The sequence below is a fragment of the Panthera tigris genome, chromosome A1 (assembly GCF_018350195.1).
Source record: "Panthera tigris isolate Pti1 chromosome A1, P.tigris_Pti1_mat1.1, whole genome shotgun sequence".
Taxonomy (NCBI): domain Eukaryota; kingdom Metazoa; phylum Chordata; class Mammalia; order Carnivora; family Felidae; genus Panthera; species Panthera tigris.
The window spans coordinates 143684552-143712309 of record NC_056660.1 but is presented as its reverse complement, the minus strand read 5'-3'; the positions used below and the strand labels follow the sequence as shown (position 1 = coordinate 143712309).

The window sequence follows — 27758 nt, the reverse complement described above, 5'->3', positions numbered from 1 at the left end:
ACTTAAGTTACACCAAGAATCCTAAAATTCTGAGGAACTGGTGGCACAAATTATCTTTGGAAGAGGAAGCCGGGGGTGGGTTGAAAATGACTGTTTGAAAATGAATTAAGAAGCAATTATCCCTCAATACTCTATTTGTCTCCACACCACTGAGCAACGACCATTCTCCTACCCGACAAAAGACTAGTTTTATCCTCTCGAGAAGGGAAAACATAGGATATTTGAGCCATCTTCAAGCACAGGGAAGGATGACAGTACCACCAAAAGCAAGGGATTAAGAAAACAGTTGCAAACTGAATGCTGAGATTCCCAGTTGTCCCCATCTAGCTCCCAGAACACTGTTAGCCATTTAGAAGGCTAGAAGAGACCCTGGAGAATCTCATGAGCCCAAGACGAAAACTCTGAAGATACTAAAGCAGGAGTTCTCCCCATAAATGGATCAGCTAGTATATTGTACAGTTCACCTCATATTTTGCAAACCATATTCAACTACAGAGCACTTCCTATCAGCATTTTAGCCCTCCACTCTTTAAAAATGATCAGACATCAGATAAAAAATTCTAATGTGAAATGAAAAAAAATAAACTATGAATCAACAAATAAATTTTTTAAGACATTCATTTTCTTCTACTTACATAGATATACACAGCATATATAAATAGAAGAAAATGTCTTTAAAAAAAACAACCAATACACTCAGTTAATCAGAGAATAATGCAAACATGAAACAAGAACAGGATACTATTTTTTTTTTCTTAAAAGAACATTCCAAGAATGGAATTTAATCAATTCAAATAAAATAGTTGCAAAAAAGAAAGAACCAAAAAATAATTCAGGACAATTTCCCAGAACTTGGTTGCCAGATTGAAGGGCTCAATACAATGGTTGAAAATAGAACTAAATCATGGAAAATCAACATGAAATTTTATAACACTTGGGAAAAAAAGAAAATTTTTAGAAGGGGAGAAAAAAATCACACCAAGTAATGTATAGCCTAGAATTTTATACCCAGTAAAACTACCAATCAAATGTGAGTAGAAAAAAAGGACATTTCCAGACATCAATATCTCAAAACGTTTACTGTTAACTCGAACAACACAGGTTGGAAACGTATAGGTCTACTTCTACACAAATTCTTTTGGATAAATACTATAGTACTGTAAATGTGTTTTCTCTCTTAAAAGAAATTTTCTTAACATTATGATTTTCTTCACATCTCTAGCTTACCTCAATGTAATAATACAGTATATAATGTACATATACAAAACATACTGTTAATCAAATGTCATTAAAGCTTCAGATCAAAAGTAGGCTATTAGTAGTTAAGTGCTGGGGGGGGTCAAAAGTTACACATGGATTTTCAACTGTACAGGGATTGATGCCCTTAATTCCTTCATTGTTCAGGGGTCAACTGTATTTCCAATACCTTTTCTCCAGGATGCTTCTAGAGAATGTACTCCATCAGAAGAAAGCAATAAACCAAGAGGAAGACATGGAATACAGAAAGACTGAACAGAAGATTCAATTCAAGGGAAATGAACTATAGCTATACAACTAGTATACAGGGCAACTAGTCTAGGGTGAATCAGGTCAGAAAGTTTAAGAAAATGAAATAAAATATGTGATGGAAATAAGTATCTTGAGATGAGAGGATGATTTAGGGTTAATTATAAGTATACATAATAGGTAATATGCATAAAATGAATTAATGCACAGAACATATTTGGAAAGAATTTTAAACTAAAAGGAATGAGGCAAATTATGCAAAAAAAATAAGAAGTTAGGCCCAAGTGAATAACAACTGAATCCAAAGTGTATCATAAAGCATCTCTTCCTCAGATAGGCCACTGTATGATGGGAAAGATACACATAGGAAGCTGGATTCTTGTAATGTGGAGCCTAGACATATTCTGGCCAATATTATTATAGTTAATTATTAAATAGATACATTCTAACAAAAGTGAAGAACTAAAAGTAAACATTTTCAATACAATTTTTGAATAATAATCTCTTGTAACTTTTGTAATTTGAGAGACTAGAAGGGATTGATTTTTCACCCTTAGATATAAAGTGTAAATCACCAACAGAAGCAAACTGACAACCAAAAGTACTTTGCAATCAAGTTTTAAGTGCCCAAGGCAGGTTGTTCTCCAGTTTCTTTTTTATTATTTTTTTAATGTTTATTTTTAAGAAAGAAATACAGACAGAATGCGAGCAGGGGAGGGGCAAAGAGAGAGGGAGACATAGAATACAAAGCAGGCTCCAGGCTCTGAGCTGTCAGCACAGGGCCAGACGCAGGGCTCAAACTCACAAACCACAAGATCATGACCTGGGGCCAAAGTCCGATGCTTAACTGACTGAGCCACCCAGGCGCCCCAGTTCTCCAGGTTCTTAAATAAAACACCTCAGTAGAACTGCCAGAAAGCTGAGGATAAGAGTGAAGTAGTTGCTCCTGGAGTCACTCATGTTCAATCCCATTTCCAGCAGCAAATTTCCCTGTGGAAGAGCTTTAGAACACATCATAAGTGTGGAAACAGGTCATCATGAGACTGTAAGAACTCCAGCCTAAGTTCCATACTGAAAGGTGGCTGTAGGCTTATACCAGTCTGGCCAAGAAACCATTCTCGCCTACAAAATTCTGGAAACACTCTCCTCTAACATTTACTAAGTGCTATAATCCTTTAAATGTATTCACCAACCTTAGCAGTCATGTATCATTTTCTTACAAAACAGGTCTTAAGCACAGTTAATATGGGTTTCTAAGACTAGCACCATTATCTAAGATTTGGATTTGAAATTTTACTATCAAAAGAAATGTTTATTTTGTTTCAGGGCCGGCCCACTTGGTATCCCCTAATAACAATATGAAAACACCTATTTGTGACTATTCCATGGTACTTTCCACGCAGCCATATGGCCTAGGCTCACCACTTCCACAACATCCAAACAGTGTTCCTAACCATTTTATGAATTTTACATAATTGGCACAGTCTGTACCCAGGATATCACTCACCATTTGGTGCATACAGCAGAAGTTTATTTAGAGTAATCTAATGATAAAGAACAGACATGTGTTTGATGGTGTGTTCCAAGAGCCAGCTAACTAATCTATAAAAAATTGGTTTCAAGCATTTAGGCTTACTAAAGTTGGTCTGTTACCAAGTCATTTCTAATTCTCACTTTTCAAATCAATCTTTGGGCACGCTCTTGTGCAAACATTAAAACAGCAACAACGAACAACCTCTGAGTGAGTCATAAGTTCCTTCACTAAAGTCTAGTTTGAAACTCTAAAACAAAAGTCATTCTTGGTTACTTTTAAAATGAATTTGATTCGATACCATATAATTTTATGTGAAATTTTTTAAAAAGGCAAATCCATAGATACAAAAAATAGATCTGTGGTTGCCAGAGGTGGGGCATGGAAGGCAGGTTGATGAAATGAGTGAAGATGATCGAAAGGTACAAACTTCCAATTATAAAATAAATTAAGTCCTGGAGATGTAATGTATAACACGGTAACTATAGTTAATAATACTGTATCGTATGTTTGAAGGTGGCCAAGAGAGTATATCTTAAAAGTTCTCATAAGAAGAAGACAACTTTGTAACTACAAGTGGTGATGGATGTTAGTTAGAATTATTGTGGTGATCACTTCTCAATATATACACATATCAAGCCATTTATAATGTGATAAACCTGAAAGTAATACAATGCTATGTTAATTAAATTCTCAATTTAAAAACAGGATTAGACTCTGACTTTTATCAGAGTTTTTTAAACTTTTGTAAATACACAAACCTCATGAAATGCAAACATCAAAGTTTAAAGAGAGGAAGCAAAGAATAGAAATCACAGTAGCATGGAAAGATGCTTCCGTCTTGATGCCATGGATTCTTTGACTCAGCTCATATATATATATATAATGATATAATATATTAATATATTTATATATATATATATTTTAAGTCTATCTATGTACTTGGGGGGGGCAGACAAAGGGAGAGAATCCCAAGCAGTCTCCCCACTGTCAGTGCAGAGCCTGATGCATGTGGGACTCAAACTTGAGATCATGAGCTTAGCCAAAATCAAGAATCAGACACTCAATAGACGGAGACACCCAGGCGCCCCTTGACTCAGCTCTTTTAATTAGCAATTAACAATTTTCTCAGCTTTGTCCCTATTTTTTCTCGAGAAAAAATCTTTAACAACTGTCAGTGAATCCTTTCAAGCAGTGAAGGCAAGGTGCTTGGAGATCTGTTGCTTGACGAAGGGTAGTAATATGCTCTGATTGTCAGGCACTGGACCAATGATACAACATAACAAATGGTATGACATCCACTCTAACCTCAAAATGTCAACCATAAAATTTTCAACTACAGTAGTTCCCCCCTTATCTACAAGAGATATGTTCCAAGATCCCCACTGGTATCTGAAACCACAGATAGTAAGTACCTAATCTCATATGTACTGTCTTTCCTATGTACATACCTATGATAAAGTTTAATTGATAAATTAGGCACAGTAAGAGATGCACAATAAAATAAGACATTTTTAATATACTGTAATAAAACTTATATGAATATGGTCTCTCTGTCAAAATACATCGTACTCCACTCACCTTTCTTGTCATGGTGTGAGATGGTATAATGCCCACGTGATAAAATGAAGCACTGTGACATAGTGCTAGGCTGTACAACTGACGAAACGTCAGAAGGATGATCTGCTTCTGGCCTGCTGTTGATGGCGGATAACGGGGGAGTAATGTATCGGGACAACCTCTGCCACTGCCAGCAAAACCACAACACAAGTGTACCAAGTAATGGTACAACAGAGTCTACTGACCCCATAACCAACTCGGGCATTTTTTCCTGGGGATTAGTATTTCCCAATTCTGGTTTGTTCTTTGTTTTCAAATTTAGCTGAAGCATATGGAACAGTTACATAAGTCCTCTTGGGCACTGCAAGTATTCTCAGAAGCAGCACTTATCGTTCCAGTAAAACTTTGTGGGGGAAAGGACTAAAAAAAGTAAAGACTAATGAAAAATTGGTCACAACTAAAATGTGGGCACATAAAAATTATCCTACAAAAAATTATTACATTGGCAAGGATTTACATCGGGGCGGAAAATAAAGATGGCTTATGTAGGGATAACCAAAAAAAAAAAAAAAAATGCAATGGTAGTAACTACTACATCAAAAATGGTAATGTCCGAAAGTGTATCCACTAAAAACCCAGTCAAGGACCCTGGTTTAAATACTAGCTGTCATTTACTAACTCTCTTCTCAGAATCATCATTTATACAAGGTAATGCAAGCTGTGGTAGCATTACGTAGAGATAGCAGTATATATAGCCTCCCATTAGTAAGAAGGTAAAAAACACAGTGTCCCCTCATCAATTTCATAAAGTTTTTACAAGGGACAAAGGGTCTAATGTATGTGAATTAATTTAACAAAAGGTAAAACACTATAGAAAGTTTATTAGCAATTATAAATATAACTATTTTGAAACATATTTTGAAGGTAAATGATTTCCCTAAGTGTGGAAAATTTCTCATTTATTTCATTTAATTATCATTAATTTTTTGTTTTAATGCCAGTATATTTAAAAGACTATTAGTTTCAGGTGTACAATATAATGATTCAACAATACATCACGTGGTGTTCATGATGACAACTGCACTCCTTAAACCCCAACACTTATTTAACCCATCCCCCTACCTACCTTCCATCTGGTAACCATCAGTTTGTTCTCTATAGTTAAGAGTCTGTTTCTTTATTTGTCTCTCTCAACTATTTTTTCCCTCTTCTTGTTTGTTTTGTTTCTTAAATTTCACATGAGTGAAATCATATGGTATTTGTCTTTCTCACTTATTTCACTTACATTATAATCTTTACCTCTATCCATGTCATTGCAAATGGCAAGATTTCATTCCTTTTTTACGGCTGAATAATATTCCACTATATATGTATATGTGTACATATATATATATATATATATATATATATATATATATATATATCACATCTTTTTTTTTAATGTTTATTTATTTTGAGGGGGAAGGGGCAGGGATGGAATTCCAAGCAGGCTCGCCTGACGTGGGTCTTATCTCCTGAACCTCAAGATCATGACCTGAACTGCAATCAAGAGTAGGACATTTAACCAACTGAGCCACCTAGGAGCCCCTATACCACAGTCTCTTTATCCATTCATCAATTGACAGACAGTTGGGCTGCTTCCATATCTGGACTATTATAAATAATGCTGCTATAAATGTAAGGGTGCACGTATCCCTTTGAATTAGTGTTTTTGTATTCTTTGGGTAAATACCCAGTAGTGTGATTGCTGGATTATAAGGTAATTCTATTTTTAACTTTTTGAGGAACCTCCATACTGTTTTCCCACACTAGCTACAGTAGTTTGCATTGCTACCAACAGTGCAAGAGGGTTTCTTTTCCTCCACATCCTCACCAACACCTTTTGTTTCTTATGTTGTTGATTTTATCCATTCTGACAGGTGTGTGGTGATATCTTACTGTAGTTTTCAGTTGTGATAGGTGATGATGACCATCTTTTCATTTGTCTGTTGGCCATCTGGATGTCTTCTTTGGAGAAATGTCTGTTCATGTCTTTTGCCCATTTTTGAATTGGATTATTTGTTTTTTGGGTGTTGAGCTGTATAAGTTCTTTACATATTTTGGATACTAGCCCTTTATCAGTATGTCATTTGCAAATATCTTCTCCATTCTGTTGGCTGCCTTTTACTTTTGTTGATTGTTTCCTTCACCGTACAGAAGCTTTTTATTTTGATATGGTCCCAATTGTTTATTTTTGCTTTGATCTCCCTTGCCTTAGGAGACATATTTAGAAAGAAGCTGCTACAGCCGATGTCAGAGAAGTTATTGCCTGTGTAGCTAGGATTTTTATGGTTTCAGGTCTCACATTTAGGTCTCTAATCAATTTTGAATTTATTTTCGTGTATGGTGTAAGAAAGTGGTACAGATTCATTCTTTTGCACGTCAGTGTCCAGTTTAACCAACACCATTTGTTGAAGAGATTGTCTTTTTCCCATTGGATATTCTTTCCTGTTGTGTCAAACATTAATTGACCAAATTATGGGTTACTTCTGGATTTCCTATTCTATTCTATTGATCTACATGTCTATTTTTGTGCCAGTACCACATGGCTTTAATTACTACCCCTTTGTAATATAACTTGAAGTCTGGAAATGTGATGCCTCTAGCTTTTTCTTTTTCAAGGCTGCTTTAGCTATTTGGTGTCTTTTGAGATTCCATACAAATTTTAGGATTACTTGTTCTAGTTTTGTGAAAAAAGTTGTTGGTATTTTGATAGGGATTGCATTAAAGCTGTAGATTGCTTTGGGCAGTATCAGTAATATTTGTTCTTCCAAATACTGGAGCACGGAATGTCTTTCCATTTCTTTTGTGTCATCTTCAATTTCATCAGTGTTTTTGTTGCTCCCACAACAAAAGTATGCTCCCACAAGTGACCTTACAATGTCATTACAATATCATTGACTATATTCCCTGTACAGCGCCTTTTATTCTCATGATTTATTTATTCAGTAACAGAAAGCATGTACCTCCCACTCCCCTTTATCCATTTTGCCCATCTCTCCACCTCCTTCCTTCTGGCAACCATCAGTTTGTTCTCTGTATTTACATGTCTGATTATGCTTTTTTGTTTATTTATTTTATTTTTCTCAGTCTGCCTTATTTCACATAGCATAAAATCCTCTAGGTCCACCGATGTTGTTGCAAATGGCAAGATCTCATACTTTTTACGGCTGAGTAATATTCCATTGTGTAATATTCCTATAGCTCATCTTTTTTTTTTAAGTTTTTATTTAAGCTCCAGCTAGTCAATATACAGTGTACTACCAGTGTACTTCAAGTACACAATTCAGTGACTCAACACTTACCCACAATACCTGGTGTTCATCACAAGTGTACTCCTTAATCTCCATCATTTATTTCACCCACCCACCCAACCCCCACCTCTCCTCTGGTGACCATCAGTTTGTTCTCTATATTTAAGAGTCCGTTTCTTGGTTTACTGAGTATCTCTCTTTTTATCCCTATGCTCATTTGTTTCTTAAATTTCACATATGAGTGAAATCACAAAGTATTTGTCTTTCTCTGACTTATTTCACTTAGCATAATACTCTCTAGCTCCATCCACGTCATTGCAAATGTCAGGATTTCACATTCCTTTTATGGCTGAGTAATATTCCATTGTGTATATGTGTGTATATACAAATGTGTATATATAAATGTATATACATATACCATATCTTTATCCGTTCATTGGTCAATGGACATTTCATCAGAGCTTTATAGTTTCGGAGTACAGGTTACATTTATTACTATGTATCTTATTATTTTTGGTGCTACTGTAAATGGGATTGTTTTCCTAATTTCTCTTTCTGTTGCTTCATTATTGGTGTATACAAATGCAACAGATTTCTGTACTCTGATTTTGTATCCTGAGACTTTACTGAATTTATCAGTTCTAGCAGTTTTTTGGTAGAGTTTAGGGTTTTCTACACAGAGTGTTATGCCATCTGCAAATAGTGAAAGTTACACTTCTTCCTTACCCCTTTGGATGTCTTTCATTTCTTTTTGTCATCTGAATGCTGTGTCTAGGACTTCCAGAACTATGTTGAAAAAAAGTGATGAGGGGCACCTGGGTGGCTCAGTCGGTTGAGCGTCCGACTTCAGCTCAGGTCATGATCTCACACTCTGTGAGTTCGAGCCCCGCATCAGGCTCTGTGCTGACAGCTCAGAGCCTGGAGCCTGCTTTGGATTCTGTGTCTCCCCCTCTCTCTGCCCCTCCCCTGCTCATGCTCTGTCTCTCTCTGTCTCAAAGATAAATGAAAACATTAAAAAAAAAAAAGAAAAAGAAAAAAAGTGATGAGAGTGGACATCCTTGTCTTACTCAAAACAAGTTAGTTTTTCACCAGTAAGGATGATGTTAATGGCGCCTGGATGGCTCAGTCGTTTAAGCATCTGACTCCTGATTTTGGCTCACGTCATGATCTTACAGTTTGTGAGATCAAGCCCTGCATCAGGCCCCATGCTGTCAGTGCAGAGCCTGCTTGGGATTTTCTCCCTCCCTCTCTCTGCCCCTCCCCTGCTCACACACTCTCTTCCTCTCAAAATAAATACACGTTAAAAAAAAAGGATGATGTTAGCTGTAGGTTTTTCATATCTGCCCTCTATTATGTTGAGGTATGTGGCCTCTAATACTACTTTGCTGAGGGCTTGGATCTTCTAGAATCTGTTGAGGTTTGTTTTACAGGCTAATATGTGATCTATTCTGGAGAATGTTCTGTACACACTTGAAAAGAATGTGTAGTGTGCTGTTTTAGGATGGAATGTTCTGAATATATCTATTAAATCCATCTGTTCCAGTGTATCATTCAAAGCCGTTGCTGGGTTTCTGTTTAGATGATCTGTCCATTGATGTAAGTGGGGTGTTAAAGTCCCCTACTGGTATTGTACTATTATTTTATTTTATTTTTTAATATAATTTATTGTCAAATTGCTTTCCATACAACACACAGTGCTCATCCCAACAAATGCCTTCCTCCATGCCCATCACCCACTTTCCCCTCTCCCCCACCTCCCCATCAACCCTCAGTTTATTCTCAGTCCTTAAGAGTCTCTCATGGTTTGCCTCCCTCCCTCTCTGTAATTTTTCCCCCTTCCCCTCCCTCATGGTCTTCTGTTAAGTTTCTCAACATCCACATATGAGTGAAAACATATGGTATCTGTCTTTCTCTGCCTGACTTATTTCACTTAGCAAAATACCCTCCAGTTCCATCCACATTGCTACAAATGGCAGGATTTCATTCTTCCTCATTGCCAAGTAGTATTCCATTGTATATATAAACCACATCTTCTTTATCCATTCGTCAGTTGAGGACATTTAGGCTCTTTCCATCATTTGGCTATTGTTGAAAATGCTGCTGTAAACATTGGGATACAAGTGCCCCTATGCATCAGCACTCCTGTATCCCTTGGCTAAATTCCTAGCAGTGCTACTGCTGGGTCATAGGGTAGGTCTATTTTTAATTTTTTGAGGAACCTCCACGCTGTTTTCCAGAGCGGTTGCACCAGTTTGCATTTCCATCAACATTGCAAGAGGGTTCCCATTTCTCCACATCCTCTCCAGCATCTATAGTCTCCTGATTTGTTCATTTTAGCCACTCTGACTGGCATGAGGTGGTATCTCAGTGTGGTTTTGATTTGTATTTCCCTGATGAGGAGTGACATTGAGCATCTTTTCATGTGTCTGTTGGCCATCTGGACGTCTTCTTTGGAAAAATGTCTATTCATGTCTTCTGCCCATTTCTTCACTGGATTATTTGTTTTTCGGGTGTGGAGTTAGGTGAGTTCTTTATAGATTTTAGATACTAGCCCTTTACCCTTTACGTCATTTGCAAATATCTTTCCCATTCCATCGATTGCCTTTTAGTTTTGTTGATTGTTTCCTTGGCAGTGCAGAAGCTTTTTATCTTGATGAGGTCCCAACAGTTCATTTTTGCTTTTTAATCCCCTTGCCTTTGGAGATGTTCGAGTAAGAAATTGCTGCGGCTGAGGTCAAAGAGGTTTTTTCCTGCTTTCTCCTCTAGGGTTTTGATGGTGTCCTGTGTATTATTATTATTGATTAGTTCATTTATGTTTGTTATTAACTGTTTATGTATTTGAGTACATAAATATTTACAATTGTTTTTTTCATCTTGCTGGATTGTCACCCTTATTATTATATAGTGCCCTTCTTGCTACAGTCTTTGCCTAAAAGTCTAGTTTGTCCGATGTAAGTATTGCTACTCTGGCTTTCTTTTGACATCCATTTGCATGGTCGATGTTTCCCCATCCCCTGACTTTCAATCAGCAGGTGTCATTAGGTTTAAAATGAGTCTCTAGTGGGCAGCATATGGATGGGTTTTGTTTTGTTATTCTTTCTGTCACCCTACATCTTTTGATTAGAGTGTTTAGTCCATTTACATTTAAAGTAACTATTGATAGATATGTATTTATTGCCATTTTATTACTTATTTTGTGGTAGTTTCTGAAGACTTTCTCTGATCCTTTCTTGTCTTTCTCTTTCATTTTGCTGATTTTCTTCAGTGATATATTTAGATTTCTTTTTCTTTATTCTTTACAAGTTTATTAGTGGTTTTTCATATATGATTACTATGTAATCTGCATGTAGCAGTGTATATTAAGTTGACAGTCATTCAAGTTTGAAACCGTTTTTCTCTCCTCCCCACATTTTAGGTATATGTTATTATATTTTATATCCTTTTTTGTGGGTGAGTTCCTTGACTGATTTTTACTGAAATATTCATTTTTATTGCTTTTGGGTTTCCTACCTTTAGACTTCACTTTTGGTCTCTCCTTTCTACTCAAAGTCCCTTTAATATCTCCTGCAGAGTTGGCTGAGTGGTCACGAACTCCTTTAGTTTTTGTTTGTCTGGGGAAACTCTATCTCTTCTTGTATTCTGAATGATAGCCACGCTGGATAGAAAATTCTTGGCTGCAGATTTTTCCCATTCAGCGCTTTTAATATATCGTGCCACTCCCTTCTGGCTTACAAGGTTTCTGTTGAAAAATCTCCTGCTAGCCTCATGGGGAAAACCTCTTTTGTTATTGATTGTTATAACAAACTGTAAAGCTTAAGTGATGAAAGTCACAATAATGCTTTTTGCTTACCTTCCATACCCAAACTTATTTGTATAGCGATACCACCACAAACATAATAGCAGATCTTTCCTTTGGAAAAGTTAAATAAGAAGTTGTTCTGGGGTCAAAAGAAATAAGGCATCTCTTTTTAAAACTGACTAGTCTAAGAAATTTCCTATTGTGATGATGGTCCACATTTTTAGGATGCAACATAAGAACATCCTGTATTATACCAGAAAGGCTTCTATCTGTTGTTGTAGTTAACAGAAATGGGCAAACTTTATTTTCTACAATGCAAAAACTGGAATACCTTCAACTTGTATAATTTAATTCTCTTAAGAATTCTGTCATGATCTCTAAGATTTCACAAAATAATAACAAAAATAAAACTCTGAGATGTTTTAATATCTGGGATCCTCATGCTGAAGAACATTGCCAGTTTTAATAGAACTGCTGTCTATCACACTTACTTTTTTGTGATAAATGCTACAGAGTCCTCTCTCTATATCAGGCAATTTACGTAGATGATTTTCTATCTGACCAAACACACTGGATTCTGAATGGAGTACTTCCGATACAGCATCTAGTCGAGCATTTATCTCCCTGTGAGAACAGAGTAATAACAATTATAAGTTATATTAGGAATTCAGAACAGATACATTTCCCACTCTCCTGTCCAAGCACTGAGACAACAGCTACTTAGAAAACACAAAAGAGACTCCTCCTCCACACCTCTGGCCCTTCCCTGCCCCTTTCATTTGAATAAAAGAGCAAGTATCACAAAAGGAAAGACGTTAGCTCTGTGGAGCAGAACCTGGCTCATTAGGTTTTCCATTCCTCCGGGGCAAACACACAGACATTTCCCAGTTTCCCTCTGCAATTAGGTATGGCCAAGTACTCAAGTTGTAGACAATAAACTGCAAGCAGGAAGGATTAAGCCAAGGCTAGCTCTGGCTCATAAAAACCTCCTGTGTGATCTTTCACATTTGCTCTTTCCCAGCTGAATGCTGGGACCAGAACAATCTTGTGAGCCACCTGAAGACTCTCTCAGCCTGGGTCCCTTTACTGTAGCAGAAAACCCATTGCTCCCACATTTGCCACCAGCTGGACTTCACATTAGCAAGAAATAAACTTTTATAGTATTTAAACCACCGAGATTGAGGATTCATTTCTCACAACCGCTTGTTTTCCTTTGACTAATGTAACAGTCTACAATGGGCAAGTGAGAATTTGCCATTCTGACTGTAACGACTGATCACCTCCGTCAAAAAAAAAACCTCACTCAGCCAACTACTTTGATAGAAGACTTGGTGGTGGTGGCTGAACTGATTGACTGACCAAAATGGGATTAGGCATACAGAACCTGAGCAAAGACTCAGAACAGCAACAGAAAATACAGAAGAAATGATATCAGACAGCGTTGCAGGATTTCACCAGTGGCTGCACCCTAAGTGACAGGTGGGCCGCTTGGGAGGAAATGGCATAACTGTCAACTTAAAATGGAAACCTGATTAACTAACTGTGTCCTAAATGAGATGTGGCCCATCTAGTACCTATAAACACTAAAGGCCTATACTAGTTACAATCGCCATAATGTGGTATTAAAGACTGAGATAAGAAACGTATCTTAGTGGGCCCTCAGTAAATGTTTTTTTGAATGAATAAAAGAATGAGCAAGCAAACAAATGAAAGAAGGAACTGACATTTAGGGGCAAAGGGAAACATCAGCTACTGAATACACATTTGTCTATCAAAATTCTGTTGATATCACACATGCTGATGTGAAGGGCAAGCCTTACATCAAATCCTGCCCAGATGACTGTTAAATTGAGTATGTTACTTGGCAGCTAATTAATTTCTTTTCTCCTTATTACCCTTCGAACTACTCTGTGAGGTCATGCCTATTTACAAAATGCATACTAACTTGATTTCATTTTTGTTCCATTTTTCTCTGGCTCATGCTCTACTATGTAGAACAGGCATTTGGTTCAGCATGATACAGAACACGCCAGAGCTTTGTAAACATACAGACTGGTTCCTCCATTCTCAGTGAAGTGGTCCCTTAAATCGGTCTATTTCTTTCATCTCTACTGCCATTACCCTCGTGTAAGTAAAAATCATGTCTCACACAGACTACAAAAAGAGCCTCCTAACTTTCCTCCCCAGATCTATCTAATTCTGTCCCTTTTTCCAATCCATTCTCCATACTGAGAAGTCTGAGCAGTCTTCCTAAAACCCAAATCTGTTCATGTCTTACCTCTGCTTTCAGCTCATCAATGACTTGCCAGTAATCTAGATTCCTTCACTGACCCACAAGACAACTGGTTACCTTGTGGTAACCAGTACCCCTGCCTACCTTACCTCTCAAGTCTCACCTTGACCACTGCCACTCCTCCTGTCTCTGTAAGTCTCAGTCAGAATGAACTTGATCCAATATCTTCGTCCAAGTTCTCTGACATCGGAGCCTCCTCATTTGCTGCCCACTCTGCCTTGAAGACTCTCTTCCTCTTCCCTACTGCCTACCAGCTCTACTTGGTTTGGCAAACTCCTACGTACCCTTCTTCTGAAAGGGCTTTCTGGGCTCACTAGACCAAATTTAATCCTTTGCCATCCTTTTCCACATGACCCTCTACAGTCTTTCCATAGTGGAAATTGTAATTATATTTACTTCTCTGTCTTTTCTGTTGGACTATAAGCTCAGTGAAAACAGGGATCATTTCTTCATTCTCACAGGTCTGGGATCATAATATGTGTTCAATAAATAGTTGTTGAATTCAATTCAATTCAATTCCAAAGACTACATATAAAGTAATTCAGGAAGAGGTGAAAAAAATAAAAAATTAAATTTTCTTTGCATAAGATTGTTGTGATAAAATAAATCCATGTTTTACCCTAACGTTTACCCAAAATGCTATACAAATATAAAGTTTTATTTTAATAACTCACTCCTGCATAAATGAAAGATAACACCAATTGGAATAGACTAGGTTGATGCTGCAGATGGTATGAGGACAGATAGAATAATACCATCTGTGAACGTATAAGACAGCCTACAAAGATAGCTACTCTCTCAAAAATTATAAAGGTTGTTGGAGATATGGAAAGATAAAAGCAAAAGAGGTTAATAAAAACCTAAGTCATATTTATGAAATCTTCCAGAAGATTTTTTTAAAAATAGATATAAAACTATAAATTTCTTAGAAAGAGACAAAAAATGTTGTGCTAAGTTGGTTTGCAATCTGGGAAAATACAAAGGTACTGGATTTTTATTTTAGCCCAATGACAGCACAGACAAAAGCATATTTACTATGATCATTCTGGTTTTAACCCAGCCTTCATTGGTTAAGGAGGTAACAGCTCAGAGGTTAAAAACTGGGGTTGAGAAGGCAGGTGACTTTGGTGAAAATCTAGGCTCTGCCATTTACCAGTTATTTAGCCTTGCCCTAGTTTCTCCATCTTTAAAATGGGAAGAATAGTGGTCTCTAACTCAGAGTTGTTACAAGATTACAATGAAATAATGCATGTTAAGCACTTAGTACAGTGCCTGGTACATAGTAAACACTCAATACACATTAGTTATCATCACTGTTATTACAGTGATCTTTATTTGCTTAGACAATTTGTTTGGTAGGTACCACAAAGAACATAATGGAGGAGGAAGAAACAGCACCCAAAATGTAAGTTTGAAAATAACTGTGTGTAGAGCCATAAGGCGCAAACATGCAAAAATATATATTCTGTGCAAAGTGAACAAGGAAGAAATACACAAGAAAAGCTAGCCCTGGGATCTCAAGGGCCAAATCTGACTGGTTGTGGGGACCTGAAGTACTGTGTTGAGACTGGTTACTAGGCTATACTGAGAAAGAATGCCATACCATTTCCAGGTGTCTAAAACAGGCAGGAAGAGGGAGACAGGGTGTGTGGCACTGTTTACCACAAATTTCTCACCACTGGGGGAGCTACTTTTAGCTCCTATATGCAGATCACAATGCAAATTAATAAACTGACTTCTAATCAAGTTTTTTAAAGAGTCTGTATATCTTGGAACTGTTCTTTAATTAGGAGCAGTAACAAGACTTTCCAAATAACCCTAATAAAATAATATGTGAGATCACCAAAAGAGAGAAAAATTATTTTGGTGCAATCAATAAGAAACATTCAGTGATTGTGACAGTCAACAAAACAGGAAGTAGTAACTGTCAACTATGATGATAAAAATGCTTATTTCAAGATGCCCTATAGTAGTCTACATTTGACCTCACAGCATGACACATCCTAAACAAAATAAAATAAGGCACCTGAGTCATTTCATTCCATGTGACAAAAAACCACACACTTGAGGTCCTGGGGATGACAAAGATTCTTCTTTAGCACAAAAGACCCAAGGACTAAAAGTGAGTGGCACTGGAGTCCTTCACATTTGAAGATGAACTGGGTAATGATGCTATTATCTGTTGTGTGTGGTCATCAGTCAGAAATACAGTGTGTAACCTACAGCTGTTGCCACTGTAAGGACATGTGATGAAGTTTTTACCTCCTGGTTGCTATCTGTGGAGAAGCCTCTATAATTCTAACATAAGGTTATATGGGGGAGGAAAGCTCAAATACAAACTACTGAAGAGAGGTAGTTTTTTGTTGTTTGTTTCTGCTTTGACTTTTCACTGTAAAGTTTGCTCTAAAGACAGATGATATATAATTAATAAATTAAATTCAGACATTAATATAGTACTCATGCAATATGGCTAAACCAACTACCTACACAGCTTTCTAACAGAAACGTAAGAGGGCTTATGATTACTTGAATTTCCTTAGCTTCACACACGTCATTCAGTCCTTCACTTAATGAACAATTACTGTGTGCTTACAAAAGTGCCAATTGTAGAAGGAGCACAGGCAGATGTACAGGAAGATGGAGGGTGACAGTGTGAGAGTGTGACAGCAGCAGCAAGGCAGCTGGGTAGCGAATGGTCATGTGAGGGGAACGGGCCACACAGGAGCTTTGACTTTATCCTGAGAACAATGAGGGCCAACGGTTAATGTGTGAAAGGACATAAGGATGGTGGCAGGAGGGCTGTTTCAGTAAATCCAGGGGAGTGATTTTGATGATCTGAACTTGGGTAGAGAATAGAGGGATGAAAAGGCACATATTTTAAGAGACATTAAAGAGGTCAAACTAGCAGGAGTTGTGATAGATAAGGCAGGGAAGGAGAGGGAAGAAGGAACATGTAAAGAGATGGAGTATGAGTCATCCACAAACATCAGGCTCAGAACCTTACACACCACGAAAGTAAGTTTTTATTTTACTTATGAAATTACATTCTAAAGTGCTATTGTGAATATGTACCCTGTTGCAAATTATAAATCACCCAACAAGCTTTTAAGGATTTTTATTACTCCTGTTCTAATGATGCATCATTTTAGTAACAGACCACAGTTCACTCTTTTCAGAATATTAAGCAGAACAATTCTCTGACAGCTACCATCCATTACCAATTTAAGACATAAACTTGAGTCTCTGAAAAGAGCATAATATGATTTTTGCTTTTGGTAATGGTGGGAACCAGTACTTTCAGACCATCCTTCTAATGAGGACAATTTAAAAAGCCACATGAAACATAAAAAACATGTTCATAAAAGTATCCAAGAACTAACAAAATGGTAAGGAATAACTACACCAAAATCTAAAAAAACAAGAACCCAGAGAAGTAATCCAGCAGTCAAAGCCACTTTTGTACTAAAGAGATATACCAGAAGATTCTGCCAGAAAGTGAACTGGCCTCATAGGAAAGATGAACTCACAGCCTCGGTTAGCATCATTTGGATGGACTAGAACATATCAAACACTGAACTCAAATTAAGATGGTCCCAGACTGGCCATGCCACCAAGAACCTGGCAGAAGCAAACAAGAAGAAAAGCCACCTTCATCCTAGCCTTCACATTATTCTTAAAATAAATGTTCAAAGAATAGAACCAGTGCACAAAGACAATCAAGTATAAAAAGCAACTAAATGAGTAAAAATCAACAGAAACAAGAGACAACAGGAAAAGGCAATACAAACCACGGAGCTTTGGGCAGGGAATGGGTGGTAATAAATGAAAAAAAAAAAAATTCAACAAATCCAAAAGAAATCACTGAAAGAAAGCAAATGAAGCACAGGAATTAGAAATCAAATCAGTTATATAATTTTTAGGGCATTACAAGTGATCTTTCTTTGCTCTCTGCTCTAATATTTTTACATTTGATTTTAGTGTCATAGTTTCAGTGTGACCTATTGAAATGTGGGTTTTTGTGTTCTCAAATGCACTTTGGGTCCATGTGCTTTCAAAACCTAAGCATCTATATCTTGCATGAAATATAAGAAATTCTCATCCTAATAAAGAATTGTCAAAGGACAATCTCTTTGCATAATGTCTCTCTCCCTATTCCAATTTTCCTCTGGAAAGCTAATGAGCATTATGTTTGACCACCTAATTCTCTTTCAATCTCTTGTACATTTTATCATACTGTCTCTCTGTGCTACATGCCAGGTAAGTTTTTCAGATACTACCTTGCATTTTAACTAAAATGCATCTATTCCTGTTTAACCCATCTGCTGTTTCTAAAAGTTGTATGCAGTTCTTCTTAAAAAACAACCTACTCTCCTTTGATGGCATTTTTGTTCTGTGCTCATATTTTTCATTTTCTTTTGTATTTCTTTCAACTTGGTAGTTTGATATTTATCTTTCATAATTTCATTATCTGAATATCTTGGATTCTAATTCTGCTGTTTATAATTTCTGCTCACAGCCATGGTTACTTGTTTCCCCGTGACTGTTGTAATTGTGGCTTCTGAGCTTATCGTAGAGCTTTCTTTTTGGGATTCCTAGGAAGCCTGGACTGAGAGTGTATCCCTTCGGGGAAGCTTTGCATTTGCTTCTGCTAGGAACCCTGAGGTGTGGGATCATTTTTTTTTCTTTTGTCTTTAGAGAGAGAGAGAGACAGCAGGAAGAGAGGCAGAGTGAGAGAGAGACAGAGAGAAAGAGGGAGAGAGAGAAAGAATCTTAAGTGGGCTCCATGCTCAATGTGAAGACCAATATGGGGCTTGATCCCATGATGTTGGGATCACGACCTGAGCCGAAATCAAGAGTTGGATGCTCAACCGACTGAGCCACTCAAGAGCCCCAGCATGGGACCATTTAAAACAACTTTCACAAGTTGGAAATTGCCAGACCACACAGATAGTACAAATTGGAATAGCAAACCTGAGTGAGGGTGGACCTGGGTTAAGAGTTCTTGGAAAATTTTCCCTTTGTAAAGACTAGGCCAAGACAGACATATTTCTTTGTCCCCTCTCTTCAGTGAGATTATGATCCTTTGAGGGTCTCACATTACTCTGGCCTCCCTAACTTAAGACCGACACAAGGCCTTCCCTGCAGTTTCCCACAAGGCTCTTAAAAATCCAATCCTTTTGATTACCAACACCTGCAGAGGCTAGGGGACAATGGCAACAGCAAAGTCAACTCACTTCCATTTCTAGCTCCTTCTTCAATCTGTTCCCTTAGGTTTTCCCATTATTATTACTGTTGTTGTTGTTGTTATTATTATTATTATTATTTAAAAAGCTCTGCAATGTTTATGACATTACAGCCACAGGAAATGAAGTCCTCCCACAACATTTTGAGGGGATATACTCCGAAAATCCCTCCTAGTAAAGGCACAAAGAAAAATAAAGCTGGAAGAGCCAAGAAGGAAAAGATCTCCAATTCTTCCTCCTCCTTCTCTCCTGTATGTCTCTTCCTCAGCACAAATGAAAGCTTCCATTTACTGCTGGTCACATGAACCAGTTTAGACTTCCATGGAGGCCTATTACTACACAACAAAGCAGAGACCAGCTACAGGCTCCCAAGATAAGCATCCCAAGAGACACTAGTTCCTCTATATGCACTAAGTCAGGGCAGACATTCAGATAAGAGGCACATGGGGTCACTTTTTTCTTGGTAGCAGCACCTTCTGCTCATACAGTCACATAGCAAAGGCAAAGACGCAGGGGTCAACACCAATCAATCTCAGCTCTCAGCTATGCACCACCTACTAATCTTCCTTTCCATTTATGAGCAGTACTGTGTGTCTCACTGGGCTGAGGAAATTCACAGTCACCAAAGCTGAATGCTGTGTTGGCAGGGTCATGGAAAATGGGAAATCACAAAGAATAAACTGGGCCTCATAATGCAGTTCAGTGCAACAAGTTCCAGAGAGTTTAAAATGGTATTTGGGGGTGCCTGGGTACCTCAGTCACTTGAACATCTGGCTTGGGCTCAGGTCACGATCTCACAGTTCATGGGTTCAAGTCCTGCATAAGGCTCTCTGCTGTCAGTGCAGAGCCTGCGTCACATCCTCTGTCCTCTCTCTCTCTCTCTCTCTCTCTCTCTCTCTCTCATTCTCCCACTTCCCCCCCCATCACTCATAAAAATGAATAAACATTTAAAAAATGGCATTTAGTTTTGTTAATATAAATTAAATGGTAAATGAAGGAAATACATAACATTTTATTACTTTGTCATTTAGGCCAGAGCCATGAATTAGAAAAACACTGTTAATACTCTAAACATATAAGTTTACCAAAATAAAAGTCATTTAATTATTCAAGAGAATTAACTATCACTAGAATGTACTTAGTGCTCTCAATAATTACACAAAAATGTAGCCAATAGTCAGAGACCTATTTCCTAATACCGACAATTTTCAGTTTTGCTAATTTCAATGGTTTATGTGATTTAAATGCCAAGAATAAACTTAGCACACTTAATTCTCTTATGAAGTTCTCTAAAAATCTAATTCGAATTAAAAAAGGATTCTTCATTTGCTCTAATTATAGCATTGAACTGTACAGTGTGTACCAGATAAGTATTTTATCTTAGGTACAAAAGCTTTCCCTACCTGCATATCCTCCTCACTAGATTAGACCTTGACCAAATTAGATTAGAAACTCCTTAAGAGTAGGAACAACATCTTGTAATGGAGAAAGACTAACACAAAATTTAAAATAACTATCTTATATCACCAAGGGAAAGAAGCAAAGAGTTCTGTGTATATTACACACCCATCCACGTAGAAAAAGGGAGGCAGGAATATACATATTCATATTTATTTATTTGCTTTTAAAACAAAAAGTCTCTGGAAAGATAGACAAGAAAATAACCACCATGATTATCCAATAGGAACTGGACAGATGTGGGGCAGAGATAAAAGACAAATACTTCACTATATTATCTTTTTACATTTTTAAACTCTGCAACTATGTGAAGGTATTGCCTATTTAGAAATTTAAATAAGTTAATCATTAAAATGTTTTTAAAAAAAAGTACTACACAGTTGAAACACAACTATACACAGGTAAAAAAAGGATAGCTCATCTCTGGCAATAGACTGCTAGGCAGTCATCAAACATGTCTTCTTTGTCCTTGACAAACATCTGTTAACTTGCCTTGCAGTTAAGGGGTATCATTCTGATTCCATTAGAATGAGTTCTACCCAATGACATGTGAGCAGAAATTTACCACTCACCGCGAGACTTGGTGAACCAAAAATATGTCCTCCATACCCTGTCCCTTTCCTCTGGCTGGATGTCAATACCCAGGTTGACCTCAGAAATCACACGTTTAAGACTGAATAGGCTGTGGAGTTCCTAAATGCCTATGTAAAGAGTTCCAGCCCACCCGCAATCCAGCCCACCCAGGGAAAGGCCACGGTTTGTTTATGCAAAGATAAAGAAGAAACCAGTTTCCACTGTTAGGGGTGCCTGGGTGGCTCAGTCGGTTAAGTGTCCGACTTCGGCTCAGGTCATGATCTTGCTGTTCATGGATTCAAGCCCTGTGTCGGGCTCTGTGCTGACAGCTCAGAACCTGGACTGGATCCTGCTTCAGATTCTGCGTCTCCTTCTCTCTCTGCCCCTTCCTGCACTCACACTCTGTCTCTCTCTCTCCAAAAATAAACATTAAAAAAAACAATAATAAAAATTTCCACTATTAGAACTATCAAACCGTGTGGTGTTTTTTGTTGCTGCTGTTAAGCACTTAGTTTCTCCAGCCAATGTACTACCTTTAGTGTTAACAAACACATTAACGTGTACTCAATCAGAACATGAGACTGAGCTTCCTAAGTTCCCAGGACTCAGGTTCAGAGCACTAAGTAAAAGAGAAAGGCTGTGATCCAAGCCCAGCCACATAAAATGAAAGAGCTCAATTACCAACGGTGGCACCATTCTGAGAGGGGACTGATAAAGACACGACTTACTCACCAGTGCTCCTTGCAAACTCTCCTCACAATCCTGACTGTAGCTACAAGCAAAAGATAAAACACAGGCAAGAACCAGATACAGAACCAACCAGACAGATGCTAGACAGCTGACAACAGTGCACAGCCTCTGCCCTGTCATCCCTGGAAGCCTCCAGCTGGGTCATCATACGACTGTCTTTATTTTAACCGCTGCATCATTATTCTAATGTAAGACTGGTTACAATTTATTTTTCTATTCCCCTACTAATAGCTAGGTTGCCTCCAGTTTTTTGGTTATAAATTATAACCAATTCTAAAGACAACAGCTATTTTAACCACATAACTGATGCTAAGAACCACAGGAATTCTTTGCATATACTGTCTCATTTGGTCCTCACAACAACACTGTGAGTGAGGAAGGTATTATAATTCCCATTTTACAGGTGAAGAAACAGAGATATATGAAAATTCATAACTTGTACAAAGTGACACAAGTGAGTGAGGGCGTCAGAACTGAAGGTAAAGTCTCAATAACTCCTGAAGTATGATTCTAGATGAGCCCTATGTGCTACCTGGATGATCTTGGATAATTAACCTGAGTCTCAGTTTTACCCCTCTATAAAATGATGGAATAACTATTTGAAAGAATAGACATATCACAGACTAAAATAACACAACACAGTCAGACGTTAAGTTTCCTGCCCTGTCATCTTATTTCCACTCCCACACAAGACCCCCTGACAGAGTAACACATCTTACCTCTTAGCCCTCAGCTCTCTCCCTTCCCATCTTGGCTACCCTTCTCTCCTCAACCCTTAGATTTGGACCTCTGTTCCTTTCTACCCAAACATTTCCCTTATTTTTTTTTTCACATATAAATGTCTCTTTCTGATCCCTAAATCAATCTAACATTTTGTGTAAATACCTTCACCTGGATAGACGCAGAATAGAACGTTTTTCAAAGATAAGCTAGATGAATGATTTTCCAGAATACTGTACTGCAGGCACAAAAGTGCACAATGTTCACAACTTACAAAATTCGATGGTTCTTTACAATGTCACTTCAGATGTTGAATACATGTGCAATATATTTAAATGAGAATCAAAACACTTGTTTCCATTCAAGAGATGAATATATTCAATCTGCTTGTGCCCAAAGAAGAAAAGATATGAAATTACTGAGCCTACGTGTAATGGGCTAAATTGTGTCAACAAAAAAATACACATTGAAGAGCTAATCACCAGTGCCTCGCAATGTGACCTTAGTTAGAAATAGGGTAACTGTAGATGTAATTAGTTAACATGAGGTCATACTGGAATATGGTAGGCCCCTAATCCAGTAAGATTACATCCTTACTGAAAGAATGTCATGTGAAGAGATAAGCACGCTGCAAGAACACCCTGTGAATGTGAAGGCAGACAGAAAAGAGGTGCATCTACAAGCTAAATGACACCAAAGATCGCCAGCAAACCACCAAAAGCCAGGACACAGGTATGGAACAGCTTCTCCTTCAGAGGCCTCAGAAAGAACTGTGAGACAAATGTGTGTTGTTGATGCTACCCACTTTGTGATACTTTGTTACCCCTAGCGAACTAATACACTATCTAAATCATCCATTATGGAATTCAAATTCCACAGGTATGGCCTTAAAGAACCAAAGGAAAATTAGAGTGCACCCAAATAACTCTACACAAAACAATTCCTATTTAGACGTGGTCAGAGTTATGAGTCAAACCTTTTACACGATACTTAAAACCAGCTGTGCCAAAGGTGGGAAGATGGCCCCTTCCCATCACCCAGACTGGCTTCCTTACTGAGTCACTTGACTTTCACCAAGGAACTTCTATTTACTCTAATTCCACTAACAATTGACAAGAATGCAAGATGTGGGCAAACCATATTTTCCACTGTTAAGTGTTAATGTTTTCAGACCTAATTAAGCGATTGTTGCACGAAAACAGGGAATCCTATGAAGGAAACCTGCTTCTAAGGTTCTTTTAAAATCAAGTTGTTTTTCTTAGAAAAAGAAACTTCTCTCACATAGGTGTGCCTTTATTTGCAAAGTCTAATGAGAACCCTATGATTTTCAAATGGATTCATTTGTTCAAATGAATTTGATCTTCATAAGGTCCCAGTAATTCACTTTTGCTTTTAATTCCCTTGCTTCTGCACAGCAAAGGAAACAACCAACAAAACTAAAAGGCAACCAACAGAATGGGGAAAGATATTTGCAAATGACATATCAGACAAAGGGCTAGTATCCAAAATCTATAAAGAGCTCACCAAACTCCACACCCGAAAAACAAATAACCCAGTGAAGAAATGGGCAGAAAACATGAATAGACACTTCTCTAAAGAAGACATCCGGATGGCCAACAGGCACATGAAAAGATGCTCAACGTCGCTCCTTATCAAGGAAATACAAATCAAAACCACACTCAGATATCACCTCACGCCAGTCAGAGTGGCCAAAATGAACAAATCAGGAGACTATAGATGCTGGAGAGGATGTGGAGAAACGGGAACCCTCTTGCACTGTTGGTGGGAATGCAAATTGGTGCAGCCGCATGGAAAGCAGTGTGGAGGTTCCTCAGAAAATTAAAAATAGACCTACCCTATGACCCAGCAATAGCACTGCTAGGAATTTACCCAAGGGATACAGGAGCACTGATGCATAGGGGCACTTGTACCCCAATGTTTATAGCAGCACTCTCAACAATAGCCAAATTATGGAAAGAGCCTAAATGTCCATCAACTGATGAATAGATAAAGAAATTGTGGTTTATATACACAATGGAATACTACATGGCAATGAGAAAGAATGAAATATGGCCTTTTGTAGCAATGTGGACGGAACTGGAGAGTGTTATGCTAAGTGAAATAAGCCATACAGAGAAAGACAGATACCATATGGTTTCACTCTTATGTGGATCCTGAGAAACTTAACAGAAACCCATGGGGGAGGGGAAGGAAGAAAGAAAAAAAAAGAGGTTAGAGTGGGAGAGAGCCAAAGCATAAGAGACTCTTAAAAACTGAGAACAAACTGAGGGTTGATGGGGGGTGGGAGGGAGGGTAGGGTGGGTGATGGGTATTGAGGAGGGCACCTTTTGGGATGACCACTGGGTGTTGTATGGAAACCAATTTGACAATAAATTTCATATATTAAAAAAAAAAAATGAATTTGACATTGTCAAAATGTCACAACATTTTCACCCTACGATTTTCAAATGAATTCATTTTCAAATGGATTCATTTGTTCATATTTCTTGATCATCTATAAATTCAAAGCACTATGAGCCCCCCATGCATTCTGTATCGGTTAGTGATGAAGGGGTAGGGGCTGGACAAAATTGAGACCAATTAACTTTCTATAGAGGAAGAAAGGAGGAAAAGGAGGACTTTTCAAAGGAGCTGAGTTTGGTCTTGAATGACTCACTATTTTAATAATTCACTTAATAAATATTTATCAAATGCTTGTCACACAATTTAGTAAGAGCTACATATTAAATAAACAGAAAAAACAAATATCAACCATGATACATAGTCCTATATGCTACCGAAGAATGACACAGGGAACACAATTTAGATTAGGTGGTCAGAGAAAACCTCTGAAGAATGACACTTTAAAGGTGAGGCTTAAAAGGAATCAGTCATTTGAGGATTAAAGAGAAAAAGAAAAACACTCTATGTAGAGAGCCCAGCAAATGCAAAGACCACAGAATGAGAAAAAACTTTTAGAAGCTCAGAAACCAAAAGGCCAGAGTGACCAGAAGATGATGAATGTGTGAATGCAGGGAAGAGCCATGCTAAAGAATTTTTTTTTTTAAGTTTATTCATTTTGAAAGAGACAGAGACAGTGCAAGTGAAGAAGGGGCAGAGAGACAGGAAGAGCAAGAGAATTCCAAGCAGGACTGGTGCTGTCAGCACAGAGCCTGATGGGGGTCTCAAACCCAAGAAACTGTGAGATCACAACCTGAGCCAAAACCAAGCATTGGACATTAACCAACTGAGTCACCAGGTGCCCCAAGAATTTTAACTTTTTTTTAAGTTTATTTATTTTGAGAGAGAGTTCAAGTAGAAGACGGACAGAGAGAGAAACAGAGAGAGAGAGAAGGAGAAAAGAGAGAGGGGAAGAAGTGAGAGAATCCCAAGCAGGTTCTGTGCTGTCAGCGTGGAGACCAATATGGGGCTCGATCCCACGAACCATAGATGACGAGCAGAGCTGGACCCAAGAGCCAGATGCCTAAGTAACTGAGTCACCCATGCGCCCCTAAAGAATTTTAATTTTATTTGAAGCAAGTGGAAAGCCAATGAAGAGTTTAAAACAGGGGAGTGGCATGATTCCATCTTTATATTGAAAAAGAGATCAGTTAGGCGGATACTGCAGCTGTCCAAGTGAGAACTGGTATACTTTAGACCAGGCTGATGGCAGTGGAGATGGCAAGACATACACAGACTCTAGACATATTTTAGAGCTAAAGGCAACAGGGCTTAGTATTAGATTGGACATGGCTGTCAGAAAGGAAATGTCCAGGATAACTTCCATTTTTGGTCTAAGTAACTCATTCAGTGTAAGTGCTGGTTCCTGGAATGGAGAAACCAGGAGGAGGAACAGGGTTGAATACATTAAGTTTCTGTGATGCACCGACCTGTGTATGAATCTAAGCTGAATATATAAGCCTGGAGAATAGGAGAGAGAGAAATCTGGGAATCACTGACATTTTGACAATTACAGTCATGGAAGAGAAATGTTCATAGGGGTAGGGGTAGGAGATAGTGAGAAGAGGTTGTGAGGGGAGGTTTAGGGGTTTAGGTTCAGGAGGTTTAGGGAAGGAAGAAAGCTCAGCTCCTAAGGGTCAGGCCTCTGAAACGCCAACATTGAAATGATACCTAGAAGATGAGAAATAGCAAAGGATGCTTTGAAGAAGCAGGCAGCAAACTAGAAGGGAAACAAAGATGAGTACAAGTTTCCACTTTAGAAAAAGGAAACAGACCGTACAAAGGTCCAGAAATACACCTCAGTGTATTGTAGGAACTGTAAACAGTAGGGAACAGCATCATCAGATATGCACTTTTAAAAGTAATCCATCAGTAGTGCAGAGCAGAAACAGAGAAGGGCAAGGCCAGAGGCATGGAGATGCTCAGTTTCCTCAATAAACAAAAAGCCTTTCATAAAAAGCCTTTCATCTGACTGCCTTTCATAAAAAGTGACTTTACAAAAAGGCAAGATGATATAATACTACCACTTGCCAGAAATCCAGTATCTTCACTGTTGAACAAAATAATCCATCCACTAGAAGGGAAGGAACTGATTTCTCAGATTCTGCCTCATGGAAATCACTGTCTCATTGAAGGAAATGCTTTGTTTCCAATCTGTTTCATTCGGCATTCAAACTGAATGTTTTCTGAGGCAGAGATGTCCTAGATGTGTGAATATGGAGCTGCTGGAAATAATGTGACAAAGTCATCAGCATGTGAGCTACAGAAACGATGACCCCAGATAAGATCTCAAGCAGGGCTGAAAGTAAGAAGAGATCTCAGGAGAGAGCCCTGGGTGACATCAACATTTAAGGTGCAGGCAGAAGAGGTATCCAAAAAGGAAATCCACAACTTGTTTTTGTTTAATATATTCAAATTTACAGTAAGCTACCAAATCTTGAATCCTTCTTTTAAGGTGAACAAATCTGCCTTCAAAATTAATATTTTGCCTAAAACAACATTTTAGAGACTCATCCCATACTTTCCAAAGTTTTCTTTTCCCCTCTCTATCAATATTAACAAACAATGTATG

The 27758-nt window shown here is 38.0% G+C and overlaps 1 protein-coding gene across 4 annotated transcripts in view; it reads right to left on the bottom strand.

Moving 5' to 3' along the window:
* MSH3 (mutS homolog 3) overlaps window positions 1-27758 on the bottom strand; it is a 212987-nt gene that overhangs the window by 81632 nt on the left and 103597 nt on the right. For all 4 annotated transcript variants that reach the window (XR_006218712.1, XM_042989282.1, XM_007079796.2 and 1 more), the window contains exon 13: window positions 12181-12313. Coding sequence is in view for 3 of the 4 variants with exons in the window: in XM_042989282.1 (XP_042845216.1) it covers window positions 12181-12313 (133 nt within the window). In the remaining variant the exon portion in view is untranslated. The remainder of the gene's footprint in view (window positions 1-12180; window positions 12314-27758) is intronic.